Raw genomic sequence first — 23,881 nt, 5'->3', positions numbered from 1 at the left:
AGCGCAGAGCAGGGCATACATTAACATACTTTCACATGTCCAACAGAGCTGCTTTGATAAAAACACATTAAAGTCTTTGATTTGGACACATTAATAAAATGAATGAATATGAATTCATGTCTGAGTTTTGCAAAGATCGATTAAAAGGGCACATAATTGTAGTTCTTTGGCATGTATGTGAATTATTGCTGACTCACTTCACAATGAAGTAAATTGAGTGGATAATGAGAAGCTTTAACAGTATGGTTCAAGACCAGTTAGTTGCTTAGGCACAGACATACTCTGCTTGAGTACGAGAGAATGAAGTGAAATGCATACAATAACGGTCAGGGAACTGCTAAAAACAGTATATATGAGATCAAATCTTCCTACATTGTTTATCCAAATGTCAGTGATATGAAAAATTCAGTGAAGACCTCACTGTTTGTATTGTGATGATCAAAATGAGTATAAGAATGTAATTTTGCCCTAAACAGGCAAACTATGTGAAAAGCACAAAAAGCTTCCTAAATGCCACAGTGTCGTTGGCATTTCAGCAACTTTTATCTCATATCCACCAAAAGTCAGGGGTACCTAGTGTGTCTGCAGTGTCAATGCGGTAACTGTCACCAGCAGAATAATCTGGCGAGCAGACCGCATGTGAGCTGCACGAAGCACTGACATTCTGATAGTGATCTTTCAGCCTTCAAACTGTTTCTCAATAACAGGAAAGGCTAAATATTGTGAGATAAAACAACTAGGGGTTAATTGTATTCTATTTGCAGTAAAATAAGTCAGTGTTCATTTACTGTACATGTTCCAGTGTTAACTGCTGTTAGTTGTAGAAACTTAATAAGCTTCAAGGTTATAAATACGAAATACATTGTGCCCTCTTCAATTCTTTAGGATTAGGCATCAAATACTACTGAATAATTACAGTAACTGAAAAAAAAATCCTTGTCATTAACTACACTACACTACACATGTAATTAATGTTGTGCTTCTTGAACGATAAATATACCCAATTCCAGCAGCTCACACTCAATATCTGGTTTATGCCACACCTCCAACAAAAAGAATAATTTTTTTTTAATTATCAGTTATTTTCTTTTCTAATTGATTTTGTACAACCCTGTACATTAAAAAGCCAACCTATGCTTTTTATATTTTAGAGAGCATCAAGCAACGCCACACCATGTGTGTATTGTTTTCATAAAAAATGTCACACACTGTTTTTTGTTGCAAGGCTTAATTTAAAGAAGGAAAGTCAAAACTGAAAAAGTAACATTCAGGAATCCACAGTTAATAAGTCAAGACAGCTGCATCAGTATCACAGCATTTTAAACAATACCAAATCATAACTTGGACCACTAAGATACCCAAGAGGATAGTGATACAAAACCTCAAAACAAAAATCTTGATGCAGTTTCTATAGGAAGTCCATTTTATTTGTCCTAAACTGAAACAGATGGATTTTAGCACAAATGACCATGACAATGCTTCATAATGAAAACAATTGACAAAAACACCAAGTACAACATGAATCTATTATAATAAATTCATAATGAAAATTCTCCTTAGGCAATTACTTATCCCCCAACAACTGTCCAACAGTAGGCCTCCCCAGAGACAAAGTGAATGACACAATGAGGTCAGAAGATTTGCTTCTCACTAGTGTTTTTCTTGACCAACTTAGCATGCCTCTATGCCTCCAGAGCAAGTGTCAAAAACGGGTGTAATTATGTGTCTCAAGCTGTGAACAAATATGAGCAATTAGTTCTGAAGGTTTTCTCCAGAGGGTAAGGTGTCTATCCATTTAGATGGTCATTGTGATGGCAATGGATTAACTCCCTTACTCTGAACTCAAAAAGGATGCAGGCATTAGTCTACAAACAAGTGTGTCCATGGACAAAAACACTAATCAAACAGACAGAACAGACCGATACATAACACTCAAATTGAAAAACACTTCTTGGAAATATGATCTGGAAGGCTATTTCACAAACAAAGTCAACAAAGACTTCCCAAAGACAAACACAAAACCAGGAAGTAATTATACAGAAATGGGTGTCAACAGAATCTGTGACATTACATGAGATTAAGCCAGTAAGTTACACATTTGCTAAAGGATTAACCCCTTAAAATCCTAAGAGTATAATGTCCTAAGCCTGATTATTCAATAACTGCATGGACTATGATGAAAATAGATGAGCTACTCTTAAACTATTTGAGTGCAATAGAAATCTGGACCCGGTGATAAAGAGTACTATGGAATAGGAGTTGTGGCATGTTGGTCATCATTGCTGTTTTTGATGGCAGAAAGAAAGTTTTAGGTGAAACTAGTGTTATCTAGCATCATTCAGTGTATTTTGTGATATTGAGTGTCTAACTTCAGATATACAGTGATGTCATTCTTTTAAAGTCATGTTTCTCATGTATGGAGCTCTTGTTCCAAACAGTCAGGAAATAATTTCACTCCCTCACCTCCACCTCCTACCAACTCCCCAAATGCTCAAAAGCACTTGCCATCTTATAAAATCTGTCTTATATAACTTACATACTGCTTTTAAAATGAACTTCCAGGTCAACATCTGCCTCTGGTACATGACATCAAAGATGTGTGTGTTTATAGTATCAATTCAGCTCTTGAACTGTGACATTTTATCAGTAGCTTTGCTTTGTAGTCTTATGGATTATTATACAGTTACTAGACTTGATTTTGCTCATCAAAACAAAATCTTTAAACTATTTGTACATGATGTCATTATGTATTTTTTACCTGCTTAATAATCAAAATTGTGATAATCCAAAAATTATTTAATTGATTTAGATTGAATTGATGAATTTAAATAATCCGAATTGAATGGGGCAAAAGGCATTCACTCTCTCTTTAATCTTGCAATTCAAATCAAATTACATGACGCAGAAAAATTAGTACATGCCTTCATTCATGCAATTCATTCCCATTTTTGTAAAGCTGCTTTGTGACAACATCAGTTGTAAAAAGCGCTATATAAATAAATTTGATTTGATTTGATTCATTACGTCAAGGCTAGACTACTGTAATGCGCTACTGTCAGGATGTTCTAGCAGTAAACTTCAGCTAGTTCAAAATGCTGCAGCCAGGGTCCTTACTAAAACTAGAAAATTTGACCATATTAGTCCAGTCCTATCAGCTCTTCACTGGCTTCCAGTCAAATTCCGCATAGACTATAAAATTCTCCTGTTAACGTATAAAGCCCTACATGGGCTCGCTCCTGAGTATCTGAGAGACCTTATCTCCTATTATGAACCACCACGATTACTTAGATCACAGGGTGCTGGCTTCCTAGTAGTTCCCAAAATTCAGAGAAGCTCTGCAGGAGGAAGAGCTTTCTCTTATAAAGCGCCCCAACTCTGGAATAATCTCCCCGATAATGTTCGGGACTCAGACACAGTCTCAATCTTTAAGTCTAGACTAAAAACTTACTTGTTTAGTTTAGCTTTTGGCAGTTAATGTTAATTCCCTTTAGATAAGGCTGCAGATCCAGGGGTTCATGGACATAGTGAATTGTGGGTAAACTGAGATGCTGGTGCTGCTGTCACTCACTACATGCAGTCACTCAGGTTTGTGGACGGTGGAGTGGGTGAATGCCAGTGTCTCAGGGAGCCTCCGTGTCTATGTTACCTTCTGGCTCTCTCCCTTTAGTTAGGCTGTCATATTCAGACCTGCCGGAGTCATTAGTCACACTCTGATAATCTTTTACATTTTCTGTTCTTCATAAATCCAGTCTAAACTAATTCCTAAATCTTTCCTTCCTCCGAGTTACTGACTGTCCACCGGTCCGGCCCAATACTGATGGATGTCCCACCCTCAAGTCCCCCTGTCCCCCTGATTGACCAGACTGATGGAAGTTTCTGGAACGCAGCTTCTCCACTACAGATCACATCCAAATCTATATGAACTCTAATTGTTTCCACTGTTGATTATACACACCTGAATATATTAGAACTGCGTGGATGTAAAATTGACTTTTCAATGTTTAACTTATAAGTTGTCTGACCAGTGGTAGGATGGTCCCCCCTTTTAGATGTGAGTCTTGGTCCTCCCGAGGTTTCTTCCTCCTCCAGCTCTGAGGGAGTTTTTCCTTGCCTCAGCGCTCACGGGGGTTCTGTATATTCTGTATATTCTGTATATTATGTTCAGTGTTTTGTCTGATTCTCTGTGCTGTGATTCCCATTTTTGTAAAGCTGCTTTGTGACAACATCAGTTGTAAAAAGCGCTATATAAATAAATTTGATTTGATTTGATTTGCAATTCAAAATCTCTGAAAAAGTTTCCGACTTCATTACTGTACCCATTACTACAATCCTGTAGACTATTTCCCAGATGTAAAAACTCCTAGCGCAGCTGACCTCTTTCTAAAGTCTGTCAAGTCTATGATCAGCATGATACTTTAGTGTGAATATTAATGTTAAGATGTTAATGTTAAGTGTGGAGAGTTTTCACAGATAAATACATTCATATGACAGTCCTTGGTTTTGTATGTAGGGCCACTCATTAGTGCCTCACAATTCCAGGTAAACACTGACAGCTGTGGAGGGAAGCCATGAATATGTGTCCAGACACGAGTCATAAAACACCACATCACTTTTAACGTATGTTACATTATTGTTTGTGTTTGTTCATTTCCTTCACCGTGTGTGAGGTCTCCAGGAAATTTGAATGTCTCATTTATGATAAGCTTAATTTTCAATATGATACTGTTTATTCAGTGTGGTAAGCGCTGGGGTAGCATAGTAATTTTGGTGCTATTTGAATTAGGCCTTCTGTGTAAAATCAAAAGCTGATATTAACCTGATAAACATATTCAGGCCACACTTTGAGTTAGTGACACAAGGCCTCTGATACACGGAGAACATTGTGTGTCAAAGAGCAAAATTACCAGGCGTGCAAGGCACAAAGTGTTTTCTGGTGTTGCAACACTACAGTCCCATTAAGAATTAAATGTAAGTGATATCCTTAGAGACACTTATGAAATATACAAAAACATTCATCCCAAGTGGCTCACAAACTTAATTTCACACCATCTTGGGAATTTGCAGGACATTCAATTCTGGACCCTGCAAACTGTGACCATTTATGGTATAATCTCTTCTCTTACCCGAATGGAAGAGATGGTGTCTGTACGATGAGAAATGAACCCATCCTTTCTGATTTCCAAAATCAGTAAATGGGAACGCAAGTGCTGATTAAAAGCACTTGAAATGTATCACTTCGTGTTACATAGCAAGAATCATGACTGTGCCATGTTCTCACACATTAGAGGCTGTTTAAATGTTAAAATGACAGGGTGAGGGGCAGAACAAGGCTTTTTTCTGCTTGGCTAATTTCCGCACATTAAGGTTCAAATATGGAGTTGAAGGAGAGATGGTTAGCGTAGCTTAGCTAAGCTTATGTAAGTAATATTTTTGTCTGTACTTGATCATATGACAGTTTTGACAATATATTTTTTGCTGTAGTATAATTAAAGAAGATGCATCCTTTCGTCCTTTTTACTCAGTATTGCATCAGCAACCAATTAGTCATGATCAGTGGCATCTCTGCCACAGAAATCCTGGTGGGGCACAATAAACTGTTGTGGCAGCTGAAACGTCAATAAAACCACACACACACACACACACACACACGCACACACACACCTGATCCAAACACAAACACACTCCAATGAAATCACAAATTCACAAATTAACGAAACACGGTGCCTAAAATGGACAGGAATATGAGTGCTATGGTAATGACATTAGACCATGCAAAACCTTGTTATACAGCATCACATTGCAAATCCAAAGTTCTCTAGCAGTATACGATCACTGTGGTCTGCAACTACATATCCAAAGCAACATATCAGAGCAGGCAAACATTGCTTTTTGGGCATTAGAAATAACATGCCTCATAATAATGCAAAATAACTCACCAGTGATGCTCACCAATCAAAAAGGAAAGATGTGCAATGATCCTTCATGTGGACAAACCAAAACTTTCACCAATCCATGAATGAATTCAAGTAATAGCACAGCAAGGGCAGGCAACTACACTAGCCATGTGTTTCTCTTGAACCTCTCTGAATTGAAGGAGTTTTTTTCCTTTCCAGACTGAATGATGTTGAAATCCTCTGGCTCGTGTGGTCCCAAAGGATTAATCTCTAAATTCTGCTGTAATGGCAGCATTCCAAGTTTAACTTTTATTATATTTTCAACTTGGCTCATTTTATTGCCTTGCTATTATGAGTGGCTACCACAACTGATGAGAAGCAATGGCTAGTAAACAAAATGTACTAAATATCCGGACACATTTTAGTTGTCACTGGTTACTTTCAGCATGAGGCCAACATGATCATTCTCCACAGCTGGAAAAGCATCTTGAACATGCACAGTGTTTTTAAACTGCTCACTTGGTTAGACAAACGCTGAGAGGCCCCATGGTCACGAAGCAAAGACTGTTATAAGAAATAGGTAGCTTACTGGCTTTAAACACAACAGGTACATGAAAATATTTGGACTGCATCCGACAGCCCTACCATCGTCACATGTACCAAACACGCAACAACTGTTAATAAAAAAGAAAGAAATTCATACATGTAGTTTTATACTGAATTATTGATCCGGTTGTGCACTGCTCAACAGCTACATCGGCCCCTAATGTGGTCACTGTTCACGTTTGTTAACAAGTGTCAAATACTCTGTGAAAAGCCATCTGAAACCAGGGGTGCAACTACATACTTTCTGAGGTGGATGCAAACATATTACTGTCTGAATTACTGAACCGACACTGTCTGAAACCATGCATGTGTGTTACACAACTGAGGAAACCATGTTGTGTTATTGTGGCCCAATTGCCATATTTAGATCTCTTAAGAGAAGTGTGAACGGAGTGGAAGACGAGGTAAGATCCTCCAGCTAAGAGATAAGATTACTCAGTGAAGAGTGAAATTTTTAGGCTTCCCATTCAACAAGTGACAATGTTTCTTTGAAACACCTCATCCATAAATGTTATTATGTGCATTAATCATGCCAACTGGTATTAAAGTAATTCATCGTGAAAGATCAAATAAATCAGTACAGAAGAACGTCTTGTGGCAGCGATGAAACATAAAGGGGCGTGCACGTGGAACAGGGAGGACCGTCAGTATGAGGCGCGTGTCTAGTCTTTACTGTTGGTGGATGTCGTTTTCAGGCAGTGTAGTCCCGAAAGAGGGTGTTGTCCATGGATCTGATGTGTGTACAGTCATTTCGTGAAGCTGAGAAGGTCTTGTGTAAAAGGTCATGCACAATTTCTTTAGGACACTAATAACACTGACACTGCACTTCTGGCTGCAGCTGAGCGCAGAGTGAATCTCTGGGGTGAGCGAGGAGTGACTGACCTTTCTACGCAAGAATGAAACCCAGCCCACCCCGCCGACAGCGTCATATAAAGACAAGGTGGTGCGTCTGAAACATTGACACTTGGGAAGTAATTGAGACCACCACGACTGCTTTTTCCATAAAGGAAATTTCTTCTTCTTATCATTATTATTATTATTATTATTATTATTATTATTATTATTTTGAATCGACGTTCTTTAGAAATGTCCACATTTATTTTACACAGATTTTGCCAATTTGGATTCTTCACATATCTCGTGCTTTTTCCCTATATCTCCTTAACATCTTCAGTTAGCCTAGATTTAACTGAGCTAAGGAACAAAGTAGCAAAGATCAAAGTCAATCCGAGAGGAAATCTGTGGGCAACAGGTAAGGTTTCACAGCAGGTACACGTCTGAGTTGTTGTCTCCATCGTTAACGCTTACTGTGGCAGTCCAGACTGCTGGAGTTCTGCGCTCTGATGAGGTTCATGCTCCTTTAGAACCGGGTTGATTCAGCAACCATCACGGCGTCTCAGCGCAGTTCAAACGGCTCTTCTTTACAGGTCACTTTATGGGGAAGAAAAGCGTCGCGGACAGCGCGCTGGTACCGCCCGGAGATGATGCTGCGATGAGCGCTATCGAGGCCGCTCTGAACCCTAAACCCGTCGAACCTGATGATCTTTATCAGGAGGTCCTAAAAACTGCGCTACAAGCACGACTGGACTCGGAGGACAGCCGCGCTAGAAACCCGGTAAGCACCGAACAAACAAATGTTTTCTCGAGGACGGCGCGCAAACTGTGTTCGGTACCGCATGCACTGTAGTACTTTATCTTTTCTGAGCAGCATCCGTTTTAATCCTTTACCTTTGACACTGTAATAGAAATTTTAGTTACTATATATGAGGTCAGGTGCTTTTTCATTAACTAACATCAATATTCTAGGATACTGCATTATTCATGAAGATATTAGAGAACTACATCCAAGGCAACAGAAGGTGGTGATGGTGAAATCCCTCAGACAGACCACCATTTGCTGAAATCTCCAAAGATCCTCAGCTACATGTACAGCTTTCCCTTGGTTGCATTTTTTTCTGTCGAGTTTAGTCCAAGTCTTACCTGAAAGAGAGGAGTCATGGCTGTATATTTATTTTTTCTGATGTGCAGCATTCCAGTGTTTATATTTAACAATTTGTATTTAATAAACACAGATATTAGCAAAGTTATTTGCTTGAATGTATATCATTTTAAATGATTAAGGCAGCATGACTTTCAAAGCTGGTCATGTCCGTTTATGTACACTCACCAGCCACTTTATTAGGTACCCCTTGGAAACGTTCCTCAGAGATTCTGGTTGGTTATTTGAGTTCCTGCTGCCTTTCTATCATCTGGAACCAGTCTGCCCATTCTCCTCTGACCTCTCACATCAACAAGGCATTTTCATCCACACAACTGACCGCTCACTAGATGTTTCCTCTGTTTCGGACCGTTCTCTGTAAACCCTAGAGATGGTTGTGTGTGAAAATCCCAGCAGATCAGCAGTTTCTGAAATACTCAGACCAGCCCGTCTGGCACCAACAACCACGCCACGTTCAAAGCCCCTTAAATCCCCTTTCTTCCCCGTTCTGATGCTCGGTCTGCACTTCAGCAAGTCGTCTTGACCACCTCTACACGCCTAAATGCAGTGAGCTGCGGCCGTGTGATTGGCTGATTAGCTATTTCTGTAAACAAGCAACTGAACCTAATAAAGTGGCCGATGAGTGCATTATATATATATGTCTGTCAGTTAGTGTGCCAGTGTTGTTATGTAACTATGAAGTTAAAGAAAAACTGGTTTTCTCAGCAAGATAGTTTGGCACTTTGAACCATACATCATGGTATCAAGATTATCCAGATTTACATATTTCTCATGGAGAAAGATGAAAGCTGATTCTCACAACAGAAAGTAAAGTCCATGTATTTTAAAAATGGTATTCTTTTATGAGCACAGCCAGTGAAGAAAACAAACCAACAATAAATGGGTGTTTGTTCCTGTTTGGCTCTTGTACATGTTCAGCATCATCAGAATGTGTGTGTGTGTGTGTGTGTGTGTGTGTGTGTGTGTGTGTGTGTGTGTGTGTGTGTGTGTGTGTGTGTGTGTGTGCGTGTGTGTGCGTGTGTGTGGGCACTGATTAGACAATCACTAGTGCTGTTGTAGGGAAACTAAGCAGAGCCTTTCTTCCCAGTGACATGTTTTCCACTCAGCAGAACATGCTCCACAGATTGTACACACAGCATGGGACAATGAGACAAAACAACACCAATCAATAAGTAAACAACTCGAGTGCTGCAGAGTAATCACACCACCAGGAAATAAATATGTGGGTGAACTATGTGGCAGACCGGCACATTCCATCTCAACGTTCAAAGCAAAAGTCATTTTAAAATCTGGCAGTGTTCGTGGTTTGATGCTTTCATTTATCCTACAAACTGAATAAACTGCTTATTTATTTAGAACTGAAGACATTTGGTAATGGAAGTAACATCCCCTGCTTCTTTAACACAAATCCCCATTTTTATGGAAATGTATAGACTTGCATTATTGTGCATGTGAATATTAACATTGTGTTTGTAAGATTGCAGTGTTATGCAACCCCATATACACAAATCCTGTAAGAACCCACAATAATTAACATCTACTTTACATGTAAAACCATTATTACACTTTCAGAAAAAAGGTACGACGCCACCACTGGGGCAGTACTAGCAGGTGGCCTTAATAACATTCACTCACAATACAAGACAATATATATATATATATATATATATAAATAAAATGTGTTTGTGTGGCATGTGCCCATCCACCGGGCCCCGATGGCAGCCACTAGAGGCGGCAGGAAGACGGGGCCTGAGCTCCGAGTGGTGATGAACCCCAGCGAGGATGGCAGGGAGAGAGCCGCAAGAGAATAGTGCCTTCAGTCCCACCTTCATGATTTTGACTAATAATTAGGCGCTCTTGTTCTGTCTGCATTGCCTGGGAAAGGTCCTAAAGGGCCTTTTACTCAAAGTAAATTTTAAATAAATTACTTTTTACTGTCTCGAGTGGATTTTTACACGTGTAATTTTTCTTTTAATTTAGGACAGTTTCTTACACATCTGCAAAAAACAAAAAGTAAACATCATAAGTGTAAGTTACTTCACGGGAAAAAGACAAATGTAGGCCCTTATGCATCCTTAAAAAAACAAAAAATAACAAAACAATAATACAATATAAAGACAGTAAAACAGCCTTCCACCCGAAGACTGCTGGGATAGGCTCCAGCACCCCCCGCGACCCTGACGGAGAAGCGGCTTAGAAAATGGATGGATGGATGGATGGACAGTAAAACAATCCTGCCGCTGCTTTAACATCAGCTGTGAAGGTTGGCTTTTATTGAGTTTTATCAAGTGTTCCCAAAAATAGTCTCTATGTTTCAGCTTCATGTTGCTGACATCATATGCTATCATATGTTTACTCTACATGAAACATAACTTTTATATTCATATCATATTTGCAAACATGCATTTTCTGCTGTTAAGTATAAACAGATTTTGACATGCTGCTTCCAAATATGACATGCTACAGGAAAAAAAGGAAATATATAGGTAAATTTTTTTGCTTTTTTAGTGAAATACATCCTTCTACTTTACAAACTGAAAGATCTGGGCAAGTGATTAAAATTATCTTAACTTTTTGTTTATTTCTGTGGCAGCAAGGTGCTGTTTTTGATATGACAGGGGAAATAGGAAGTGGCCAGACTCTTAATAAACCATCTCTGACTGTGTATTCTAATGCATGTATGTCTATAAAGGCAGGACCAATAAGGTCACAGCCTGCGTCGCAATCTTTTATAAAAAAAAAATCAGGGATTTACACTTTGTTGTCGTACTTTTGTAGCTTTCCTCTTCACTATGAGACTGTATTAAATCCTTTTATCTCTTTAAGCTCTCACCAGCAGGTGATAAAACAGTCCCAGATTTACCCTTGTGCAGTCTCTTGCTCAGTCACTCTCTTTTTCTCTTCCTTGCTTCCCTTTGACTACATCTACTTCAATCTCTTTGCAGCCTATATGTCCATGTTGTGAATACTAAGCTGTTTCTTATAGCCAGAGACCCTCTGTATCTGGTATATCTGTTCTAGCAGGCTGAGGAACCATAGCTGTTGGTGTTTGATTTGGTGCTGTAAAACTTTACGCAATTCTCACGACAGGTCTCGAGCCAGCTCCTCTTAAGTTCTAAAGCACTATAGCAGGGCACTTCCAGGCAAGTGGCAGTGACAGAGATGCCAGTCTCCCTATGACTTAAAATTAAGTCAATGTATAACCAAAATGATGTTGAAGCTTTTATTGCTTTATTAGCCCAAACACTGTTCCTCGCCCATTAATCAGGAACACCAAACTATTCAGTGGGGTGCACTGATATGATTTTTGCTACAGGATGCAAAGTTGTGCAGTCTTGAAACTTGTAACTTATGAAATGATTGATGGAAATTGTGATGAAGGAGCTTGTCAAGTCAGGAAGGCAACTCTCTAGAGACATTCAGTAAAACACTATCAAAGTTCGTGAAATAATGTATTATTTTGTGAAATTGAAAATTTTTTTGTTAAAGGACTATAATCAAATGCTCATCAGCTTTACCTTCACATTATGTCACATTGGGTACAAAAGAGAATTTTAATGTGTGAAAGTGTTTTTTGTTTATTTTGTTTTAATATGTTCTACATTTATGTACTAATAAATCACTGAGAAATATCACTTTGGTTCCATTATTTCTAAGCACACATTCATTATTTATCACACCAGGGTCGTCAGGAGGGCCCACAGCATCGTCAGGGACAGTGCACACCCCCAGCACAGACTCTTCACACTCCCACCTTCAGGCAGACGTTACAGAAGCATGAAGTCTAACCAACAGCTTCTATTCACAGGCCATCAGGCTGGTGAACACCTCACTCACTGCCTCTCCCCCTCCCAGTCTGAACTGATTTAACCTTCCACTCAACAACTGCACCTTACCTGCACTGCACTGCTGCCATTAGAACAACACTGTTTACACTGACAGACAAAGGCTGCAGCGCATTGTGCGCTCCGCTGAGAAGGTGATAGGCTGCAGCCTCCCATCTCTCCAAGACCTGTACATCTCCAGGACTGTGGGGAGAGCGGATCGGATTATAGCAGACCCTTCTCACCCCGCACACGGACTATTTGATCCACTCCCCTCGGGCAGGAGGCTTCGGTCCATTCGGACCAGAACCTCCCGCCACAGGAACAGTTTCTTCCCCTCTGCCATTGGACTCAAGAACAATATGTAATCACGTCACTTGCCTCTTTATAACCCTGCCTTGGTCACTTTACTTGAATTGCACTACTCCACCTGCACTGTTGTATATAGTACTGTTGTACATGCCTTTTGTATTTTTATTTTTATTCATTCTATCTATATATTTGCATAGAGTATTTATTTATGTGGACTTAATTTTGCATGCCTATTACTACTTGTTTTTATGTTGCACCTTCATGCCGAAGCAAATTCCTAGTCTGTGAATCCTGTTCATTGACACTGGCAATAAAACTTCTTCTGATTCTGATTTACATCTATTACTGCACAGAGTAACATTGTTTACTGTTTACATCTATTACTGCACAGAGTAACATTGTTTACTGTTTACATCTAGGGCGGCACGGTGGCGTGGTGGGTAGCGCTGTCGCCTCACAGCGAGGAGGGTCTGGGTTTGATTCCCTGGCCGGGTGACCGGGGTCCTCTCTGTGTGGAGTCTGCATGTTCTCCCCGTGTCTGTGTGGGTTTCCTCCGGTTTCCTCCCACAGTCCAAAGACATGCAGTCAGGTCGACTGGACGTGCTAAATTGCCCCTGGGTGTGAGTGACTGTCTGTCCGCCCTGCGATGGACTGGCGACCTGTCCAGGGTGTATCCTGCCTTCCGCCCGATGACCGCTGGGATAGGCTCCAGCACCCCCCCTCGACCCTGATGGAGAAGTGGCTTAGAAAATGGATGGATGGATGAAAATTAGATCATTTTGTTTAGGTATACCTTTGAATGTGAAAAAAATATATTAATGGAAGTGTACTTCTAAAGTTGCATTATAACATATGTTAAAAGGCATTTCTTTAAAATATACTTTTTTAATAGTACACTTTAATTGACATGATAATTAAATCTACTTTTCTTGAAATGTTTCAGTTTGTTTAGAAGCACATGTACTCTAAATACATTCTCAAACAACACACTAAAGTGTACGTTTCAATGTATTTCTTCAAAATATATATTTTATAGAAATACATAAATGTTTAATGTGTATTTTCATAAAGAACATAACATTCAGTGTTCTTAATTCATAATTTGAATACTTTTAGTGCTCTTAAGTATATGTCCTTTTCACAGCGGTGGGATCAACATTTAAGTTAAGTTTTTTTTTTATTTGCCACTAGTCTAGCTGGCCTGATGTTTCACTGTGCAGGAGATGATTGGGTTCAATGATCTGGCTCTCGACCCCATTAGGGCTCCTAACTGTTCTAGTTACTGTTCTAGCTGTTCTAGTACCAGGTCAAGGTGGGGTGGTGGACTGTTCCATAGAGACAGACTTACCCCACACCAGTCCCCACAAACAGCATACCGCGCAGGGCTAGGTGGAACCATTGCATCAGGGGCCTCGCCCTGTGGGAGTAGTTGAAAGCAGAGGGATGCACCCCTCAGAACCTGTGCTGACCAGGACAGTGGACATGCTGAGACCCCTGCTAGGGGTAAACACCTCAATGCACACTTGTCAGTGCCAGGTGGGTCACTGGGATGGCTGACCTTTAAGGGTGGGGGCTGTGTGGCAGCTACAATGGGGCGCGCAGCCTCTCAGGTGTAGATGCTTGGCTAATCAGGTGGCTTTTAGAGGAGGATCATGGAAGGCATGCACAAAAAGAGTTTGTGTTGTTTTTGATGTTTGTTGGGTTTAGTGGTTAATTAAAAATGAAGAGAAAGAGCGGCTGTAGGAGCCTCTGTGTTGTTAGTTGCTTTTTGAGTGCCTTTTCTGCCTTGTTCAAAATAAATATTGTATTATACTTTTAAGAGCTTTTAAACTTGAGTTATACGAGTTTAAAACCGCGCCTCACATACACTATACTGCCAAAAGTATTCGGTCGTCTGGCTTCACACACATATGAACTTGATTGACATCCCATTCTTAGTCCATAGGGTTTAATATGATGTCAGCTCACCCTTTGCAGCTATAACAGCTTCAGCTCTTCTGGGAAGGCTTTCCACAAGGGTTAGGAGTGTTTATGGGAATTTTTGGCCGTTCTTCCAGAAGCTCATTTGTGAGGTCAGACACTGATGTTGGACGAGAAGGTCTGGCTCACAGTCTCCGCTCTAATTCATCCCAAAGGTGTTCTATGGGGTTGAGGTCAGGACTCTGTGCAGGCCAGTCAAGTTCTTCCACACCAAACTGGCTCATCCGTGTCTTTATGGACCTGCTTTGTGCACTGGTGTGCAGTCATGTTGGAGCAGGAAGGGGGCGTCCCCAAACTGTTCCCACAAAGTTGGGAGCGTGAAATTGTCCAAAATCTCTTGGTGCTGAAGCTTTAAGAGTTCCTTTCACTGGAACTAAGGGGCCGAGCCCAACTCCTGAAAAACACCCCCACACCATGATCCCCCCTCCACCAAACTTTACACTCGGCACAATGCAGTCAGACAAGTACCGTCTCCTGGCAACCTCCAAACCCAGACTCGTCCATCAGATTTCTAGACAGAGAAGCGTGATTGGTCACTCCAGAGAACTCGTCTCCACTGCTCTAGAGTCCAGTGGCGGCGCTTTACACCACTGCATTCCACGCTTTGCATTGCGCTTGGTGATGTAAGGCTTGGATGCAGCTGCTCGGCCATGGAAACCCATTCCATGAAGCTCTCTACGCTGTTCTTGAGCTGATCTGAAGGCCACCCTTCAGCACTCAGTAGCAGTAATGCTGGCCAAAACACGTTTGCTGTAGAAAAAAGGAATTTTATAGATACGATTTCTTTGCATTTTTAGTGGAATACATTCTCCTACTTTCTAAAGTTAAAGTGGAAAATGAAAAGTGAATCTCCAGCAGGTGGCGCTGATGTTTGTTTTCATTTTACTTTTCATTCTGACAGTTTAAGCGCGTTGGGGCGAAAACGGAATCACAGACGGTCACTTTGCTGCTGATTTATTCATTTTGCATTTTCCTTTTAATTTTGTCAGATTTGCAGCCGATCGCCATGAAAAAGAAATAAGAAAGTACACTTTGCGTTTTGATTTTAGTTTTGACTCGTATTCTGCGTTTCATGAAGAAAAGCCAAAGTGAAATTTGTGTTTTCATTTTAGATTTGGCCGTGAAAAAACAGAATAACGATTAAAATGAAATGACAGATATGCATTTTCAATTTATTTTTATTTTTGTCACAAACGGCTCGTGCTCATGTGAAAAATGAAATTACAAATGAAGGCATTTCATTTCATTTTTAATTTTGGCAATATTTGTGCAGATGTTTGGAAAATTAAATGGGAAAAAGAGGTTTGCTTTTACATTTTACTGTTTTCATTTCATTTTGTTTTTGGTTGGATTTGCCTCCCATAGATAGAAAGTGAGAAGTGGCTTTGGTGTGTGTGTGAGTGTGTGTGTGAATAGGAAGTGGCCAGGCTCCTCATAAATCGGCTCTGGTAAGTCTCCCAGAGAACTTGTAGAGAGGAGAATGTCCACTCTGTAGCTTTCTCAAACGCTAGGGGGCGCCCCCGAGCGAGTCCAAAATGAATGGGTTGATATAGAGCATTTGAGCAAAATCATAGTTTATAAACGCTGAAACATTTTTAATGTAAAAGCATGCGATCACTTCCTGAACGCTGCATATCATAAAACATTTTAACACTGCTGTTATATATTTAAGAGCTTTTAAACTCTTATAGTTTGTAGTAGGCAGCACATGACTGAGGTGTCCTTGAGCAAGACACCGCTCCGGGCAAGTGTGCTCACTGCCCCCTAGTGTGTGTGTGTGTGTGTGTGTGTGTGTGTGTGTGTGTGTGTGTGTGTGTGTGTGTGTGTGTGTGTGTGTGTGAGAATAGGGAGTGGCCCGGCTCCTCACAAACCGGCTCTGATTGTCCTCTCTACAAGTTCTTTGCGCTCCATTCTCAAAACAGCAAAGACTTTCCGGAGATTTGTCTCCATCTGTCGGCCGTAAACAGACCCTGCAGTTCATACAGATTGAGGTCAGTGAGGCACGTGGCCTGCACTGTCCAGTTAGAGCCTCTGTTGACGGTCTGCGCCGGGCAGAGAGGAGCGGGTCAGCGCAGCCGTGTGTTAGACATGCTGCCGCGGTCCTAACGCGAACCTTCCATGCGAGATTTTAACCGTGGACTGAAACGGCGCGTGTCCGGCCGGTGCCATGGGCCAGTGTGGAGTGATTTCCTCGAAGACGGTTCTGATCTTTCTCAACCTCATATTCTGGGTGAGTGGGTATCGTTAGAGGAACCCGTGGCTGCCGCGCTGGCAGCAGCGCTTTGTTTACCCGCGTATCTCGGTTCAGGCACTTCAGGCGTTTCTATACAGTAAAATCCGCCTTTATCTCGCGCGCTGTTCTCCACGGGCTTAATGAAGCGCTGAGTTCCGCGTGCAGTAAGCAGAATAAGACTGTCCAGCGCACCGTAGTTTATGAATTCATAATGTATATGATCAGGATGAAGACCGAGTTCTGTGCGCCCGCCGAAGAAGACCTGTTTAGCTCTGATGTCAGCTTTGAGTGACCCGTCACCTGTTGCTTAGTCCGGCGATGTAATCTTTACTGGCATGACATCATTTTATGTTACATTAATTGCATATTTACATTAATTAATCACCAAGGTGCCTGGCTCGTGTTTATAATCCGGAATTCTGCATTAAAACTGCTGTTTTTAATCACAGCACGTGTGTTTGGTTTGCATTGTGATCTGATACATTACATTTCTGACCAACAATAACCCCTAAATTTTTCACTGATATCAATAATATCAATACTGATAATACTGATAGTGCTGATACTGCTGATACTGCTGATAGTGCTGATAATACTTATAATACTGATACTGCTGATACTGCTGATAATGCTGATAATACTGATAGTGCTGATAGTGCTGATAATGCTGATAATACTGATAATGCTGATAATGCTGATAATGCATATAGTGCTGATAATACTGATAATACTGATAATACTGATAGTGCTGATAATACTGATAGTGCTGATAATGCTGATAATACTGATAGTGCTGATAATGCTGATAATACTGATAATACTGATAATGCTGATAGTGCTGATAATACTGATAGTGCTGATAATGCTGATAATACTGATAGTGCTGATAATACTGATAATACTGATAGTGCTGATAATACTGATAATACTGATAGTGCTGATAGTGCTGATAATACTGATAGTGCTGATAATGCTGATAATACTGATAGTGCTGATAATACTGATAATACTGATAGTGCTGATAGTGCTGATAATACTGATAGTGCTGATAATACTGATAATGCTGATAGTGCTGATAATACTGATAGTGCTGATAATGCTGATAATACTGATAGTGCTGATAATACTGATAATACTGATAGTGCTGATAATACTGATAATACTGATAGTGCTGATAGTGCTGATAATACTGATAGTGCTGATAATGCTGATAATACTGATAATACTGATAGTGCTGATAATGCTGATAATGCTGATAATGCTGATAGTGCTGATAATGCTGATAATACTGATAGTGCTGATAGTGCTGATAATACTGATAATACTGATAATGCTGATAATACTGATAGTGCTGATAATACTGATAGTGCTGATAATGCTGATAATACTGATAGTGCTGATAATGCTGATAATGCTGATAATACTGATAATACTGATAGTGCTGATAATACTGATAGTGCTGATAATACTGATAGTGCTGATAGTGCTGATAATACTGATAGTGCTGATAATGCTGATAATACTGATAGTGCTGATAGTGCTGATAGTGCTGATAATACTGATAGTGCTGATAATGCTGATAGTGCTGATAATGCTGATAGTGCTGATAATACTGATAATGCATATAGTGCTGATAATACTGATAGTGCTGATAATGCTGATAATGCTGATAGTGTTGATAATACTGATAGTGCTGATAATACTGATAGTGCTGATAGTGCTGATAGTGCTGATAGTGCTGATAATACTGATAGTGCTGATAATGCTGATAGTGCTGATAATGCTGATAGTGCTGATAATACTGATAATGCATATAGTGCTGATAATACTGATAGTGCTGATAATGCTGATAATGCTGATAGTGCTGATAATACTGATAGTGCTGATAATGCTGATAGTGCTGATAATGCTGATAGTGCTGATAATACTGATAATTCTGATAATGCTGATAGTGCTGATAATACTGATAATTCTGATAATACTGATAATACTGATAATACTGCTAGTGCTGATAATACTGATAATACTGATAGTGCTGATAATACTGATAATACTGCTAGTGCTGATAATGCTGATAGTGCTGATAATACTGATAGTGCTGATAATGCTGATAGTGCTGATAATGCTGATAGTGCTGATAATACTGATAGTGCTGATAATGCTGATAATACTGATAGTGCTGATAATACTGATAATGCTGATAGTGCTGATAATACTGATAATACTGATAGTGCTGATAATACTGATAATTCTGATAATACTGATAATGCTGATAGTGCTGATAATACTGATAATAATGATAATTCTGATAATACTGATAGTGCTGATAATACTGATAATACTGATAGTGCTGATAATACTGATAATACTGATAATTCTGATAATACTGATAATGCTGATAGTGCTGATAATACTGATAGTGCTGATAATACTGATAATTCTGATAATACTGATAATGCTGATAATGCTGATAGTGCTGATAATAGTGCTGATAATACTGATAATAATGATCATGCTGATAGTGCTGATAATGCTGATAATACTGATAATACTCTCACTTTTTTCAATTTCAAGGCTACTGCAGGTATATTGTGCTACATTGGTGCATATGTCTTCATAACATATGATGACTACGATCATTTCTTTGAAGACATCTATACCCTCATTCCTTCGGTGGTGATCATCGCTGTCGGAACGCTCCTCTTCGTCATTGGTTTCATTGGCTGCTGTGCCACCATAAGAGAGAGCCATTGTGGCCTGGCTGCTGTAAGCTGAATAAGATGGGTGATGGTTCAGTTTATCTCAGTATATTTGTGCTGATCAAAATGGTTTTCAATGTGTTTTCACTTGTATGTGTTTTTTTTTCTTTATTTCTTTTGAAGTTCTCAGCAGTGCTCCTGCTGGTTTTTGCTACTGAGGTGGTAGTGGTTGTGCTGGGTTACATCTATAGAGCCAAGGTTAGTCACGACTGTCTATTCATTATGATGTGAGTGTTTGTTTTAAGTAAGGTGTCACATTTGTTTTGGTGCGTCATTTTACAGTAGGCTGTATTATTAATAATGTGCAATCATAAAAAGAACAAATTTTGATGCAGATTCAGTTTTGAATTTGGTTGCTTCCTTACTACTAATGTAGCCGATGCAGTGTAGTGTCACTTTTTTATATGTGGCATTATCTTTAACTAGGTGGAAGCTGAGGTGAACCACTCCATTCAAAAAGTGTATAATGAGTATAACGGAACCAGTTCAGATGCCCCCAGCCGAGCTGTAGACTATGTGCAAAGACAGGTAAGAGCCCTCATTGCCCCCCCCCCCCCCCCCACACACACACACACACACACACACACACACATACACACACACACAAACGTCCGTCAGCAGGGTCTAACACTGTTTTCTCGATCTCTCCAGCTGCACTGCTGTGGGATCCATAACTACTCTGACTGGATGCACACTCCCTGGTTTACAGAGTCCAGAAACCACAGTGTTCCCGTCAGCTGTTGCAAATCTACCATCAGTAACTGCTCTGGAACACTAGCACGACCTGGAGACCTTTACCCAGAGGTAGTCCTTATGTAACCAGGCCTGGAGCATTCAGGCCCTATTAGCATTCAGCACACAAACTTTGTAGGTTTGTAATGAAAAGTCTCCATATAAGCAATGCTTTTGTATTTTTCCTTTGTTGCAGGGATGTGAGGCTCTGATGGTGAAAACGTTGAAGGACATAATGCTCTATGTTATTTTGGCTGCTTTGACTTTTGCTGCAGTACAGGTGAAGACACTACACACTTTTTTCACGTGCATTTTGTTATATGTAGCAGAACATATGTTTAAGACTATACGTTTTTGCCCTGAATCTGTATACTATCTCGGCTGTAGCCTGAAACTAAAGTTAGATGGTATGTATTCTGCTTCCCTACCATTTCTCCAAGCAGATGCTGGGGTTGCTGTGCGCATGTGTGGTCCTGTGCCGTAGGGGTCATCACCCTGCCTATGAGCTGCTGGTCAGCACGGGTTTAGATGCCTGAACAGCTCTATGGGGAATAACTTGTAGTCATGACCATTTTATAGGAACATTCCATAATTTAAAAAATGCCATTGGGATATGTGAAGGGTCAGGCGGTGAGCTTAGTTGGCTGAAGCTTTACTCGGCTGACAGCTGTGGCTTTCTGGTCATCATTGTTACTATTTACTTAAAACACATTTTAATTTATTGTAATGTGATCATTTTACACATAATGTATATGCCATAGTTGCATTTGGCAATGTGTTATTTAAGCGTTCGCTGAAGTAAATTAATTTTATTTTGGAAGTAGTGAGTGAAATAAGTCGAGTTTTCCTGCTCTATTTTTTTAATTGTAGTACCTCGTAGTTATGAAGTTATGATAGCATGATCACTTTAATGGAGTTTAACAGGCTGAATTACAGTCATGAGGAATATTGCACAGTGTTGTTACCAATACTGTTCTTCTTTATTGGCCAGCTTCCGTTATAATCTATCTTTTTGTTTTGTAATTAATTTGCCTCAAACATGCCAAATTCAGGCTGGATAAGAAAAGAGCAGCTTTTTTTTGGAGTTGATTTTACTTGATTAATAGATCGTTTCTGTATTAGACCACTTTATTGTCGCAATATAACAAAAAGTTTGTTTCTTTTTGACAAAAGTATTTGCATCAATACACTTTCTCTTTTGCATACATTATATTTGAGGGGAATGTGTACATGTGCAAATACTGCCACTTATTTAGTATTATATTGCAGTACTATACTTTTTGGAGAACATCTGTTACAGACCATATTTAAGATTTTACACACTACAAAATATACAATGCTTGCTGACCCCAGTTCATCAAAGGTGCTTAATGAGCATACACAAAAAAATGTTACTGACTGTTTCATCATTCCTCTTTATTTCGTCTTAGGTGTATCTGTTCAATGAAACTCATGTCTAGTGCATGTAAATTTCAGTGTAATATTTTAACAACCTAAACTGTCCTTAGTTTGTGATCAAATAATCAAAATCAGTATTATCATTAAAAATAGAGAATATCAAGTATTAAAATAATTGCACACAGGTGAATCCTTGTCCATCGGATAACAAAATATGAATATGCAGATTGATCGGTCCTAGAAAACCACTTGTTGTCTTGCATGTGACAACCAATGGCTCTTGAGTGTACTGAATGTACACCTGCATGAAGGGTCTATTTAATTATATGTATATGAAGGTAAAGTCGAGCGTGACTTTGGCAGACATGATTTAGAGTAAGTTGTAAGCCATTCTCAGTAAATTAAACTATAAGGCCATGGGTCTGAGGAATTTGAATCATAAGTACTACTGGAGTAGATTTGTACTCTTGAATTGATTTATAACTACACCTGATCAAAAGTTTTTGCTACAACTGTAAATGTTGGAGGGTTATATTTGATGGTTTTAAAGAATTTCAAACCCTCGGGATCCAGGGAACCAGCTGTATTGTCTGTTACAGTGAAGGTTATTGGTTGCGCGTGCAGGACAACAGACAACCAGCCCGTAAGACCTTGGCCTAACACAGTTATATAGCAAGACTGACGCCAAGATTAGGCTCAGTTTATACAGGACAAGTGACAGGTGTGACAGACATGACCATGTAGGGATAAACAAGAATAGTCACAGTCCAGGCACACAATACATAATAGAATGACATATAACACACTGAGCATGACAGAGCAGCACGGTTCTACAGTTTCAACAGGATATAGTTACACTAAATGACACTTATGATTTTAACTGCTATAAAAGGTTTTATTAATTAGCCATTACATTAAATCTAAATGTGACAAAGTGAGGTTAGGGACTGGATACCTTTTCAGAAGACAACTTTGTTAAATTGTCTTTCTATTCTTATTCTTTTTACCTGTGTAGGCACTGTATTGTACATATGAACCCTTACAGAAGTACATGGAGAATTTTTACTAGATGTTTTTCAGTAACTCGTTTGGAATTTACTTTTTCATGCACCTTTACACGTGTACTGACACAATCATACATAGTGTTTTGAGTTATGAAAAGGTATGTTTCTAATTTTAATAACATAACTTATTTTAATAAACAAACAGTGCGTCTTCTCCTTCAGAATTACTTCAGTGTTTCTTTTTGAAATCCTATTATACTAGTATTCATGGTGAGGATGAGAATTATATACATTTTTTCCTGTTTTATAGAATTTTCTTTCCCTGTGGATGCCTTGTAATGTGTAATGTCCACTTCACTGTTTGCAGGCAAGACTGACTCTTCTTGTTCCACTTATTCATCTTCACACCTCTCTTAATTCCTGTTGCATGTCTTTGATGTGCTCTGCTGTCTGTAGTCTGTTTTTTTTGTTTTTGCAGAGAGATGTACTGTTTGTTAAAATCCACATAAACTGGCCACTATAGACAATAAAGGAATATTTTTTTCTGCCCATTTTTCCTTCAGTGTCTGTTAGCAACCTCCTTTTTTAGCTTCACGGCTCTTGATATTTTCTATATTCTCGCTCTCTTCGCTCTTTTCAGCTCTTCCCTTAACTCATGTTTTCTGACTCTGTTGCATATGACTATCTGCCCATAACCCTATCTTTGGTCTTCTCTCTCTCTCGGCTCTGGTTCTCTATTGATCTTTGTACTTTTCTCTCTTCATTTATCACACACTTCTTTTTTTTTCATCCTTTTTCTTAATCACATTTAAATATTTTGGGTCTGCTATGGATTATTTCTGCACTTGACAAAAGGAGGTGAAAGTAATAAACACAGCAGACCTCTTTTAAACATCATTTTGGAGTTGGATTATTTGGAGGCAATATCATTACATTCTTAAAAAAGAGATGGCTCTTCAAGAGTTCCTTAGTAAAGGGAATGATTCTATATGGAACCATGAACATTTGCATGCTTAACAGGTTTTTTGCATAATGAATATCTTGCATATGGTTCTATAAAGAACCTTTTTGAAAAGGCTTCTTTTATAGCACCAAAAAGGGTTATTAAATTACAAGCTTGGCATCGATTGTAACAAGCTC

At 39.4% G+C, this 23,881-nt stretch overlaps 2 protein-coding genes across 2 annotated transcripts; both read left to right on the top strand.

Moving 5' to 3' along the window:
- Positions 1-7,484: 7,484 nt before the first annotated feature.
- nmbb (neuromedin Bb) lies at positions 7,485-8,748 on the top strand. The gene is made up of 3 exons (XM_017721592.2): positions 7,485-7,752; positions 7,928-8,115; positions 8,307-8,748. Exons 1-3 carry the CDS (start codon positions 7,587-7,589, stop codon positions 8,364-8,366), a joined length of 414 nt encoding a protein of 137 aa, XP_017577081.1. The 5' UTR covers positions 7,485-7,586; the 3' UTR covers positions 8,367-8,748.
- A 7,874-nt stretch (positions 8,749-16,622) lies between these two features.
- On the top strand, positions 16,623-23,303 carry tspan3b (tetraspanin 3b). Its single transcript, XM_017721584.2, has 7 exons — positions 16,623-16,845; positions 19,423-19,614; positions 19,731-19,805; positions 20,034-20,135; positions 20,259-20,411; positions 20,536-20,619; positions 20,783-23,303. The coding sequence occupies exons 1-7, from the start codon at positions 16,783-16,785 to the stop codon at positions 20,873-20,875; spliced, it is 762 nt and encodes a 253-aa protein (XP_017577073.1). The 5' UTR covers positions 16,623-16,782; the 3' UTR covers positions 20,876-23,303.
- The last annotated feature ends 578 nt before the right edge of the window (positions 23,304-23,881 follow it).

This window comes from Pygocentrus nattereri, chromosome 15 (assembly GCF_015220715.1).
Source record: "Pygocentrus nattereri isolate fPygNat1 chromosome 15, fPygNat1.pri, whole genome shotgun sequence".
Classification (NCBI taxonomy): domain Eukaryota; kingdom Metazoa; phylum Chordata; class Actinopteri; order Characiformes; family Serrasalmidae; genus Pygocentrus; species Pygocentrus nattereri.
This window is presented reverse-complemented; position numbering and strand designations above follow the sequence as displayed.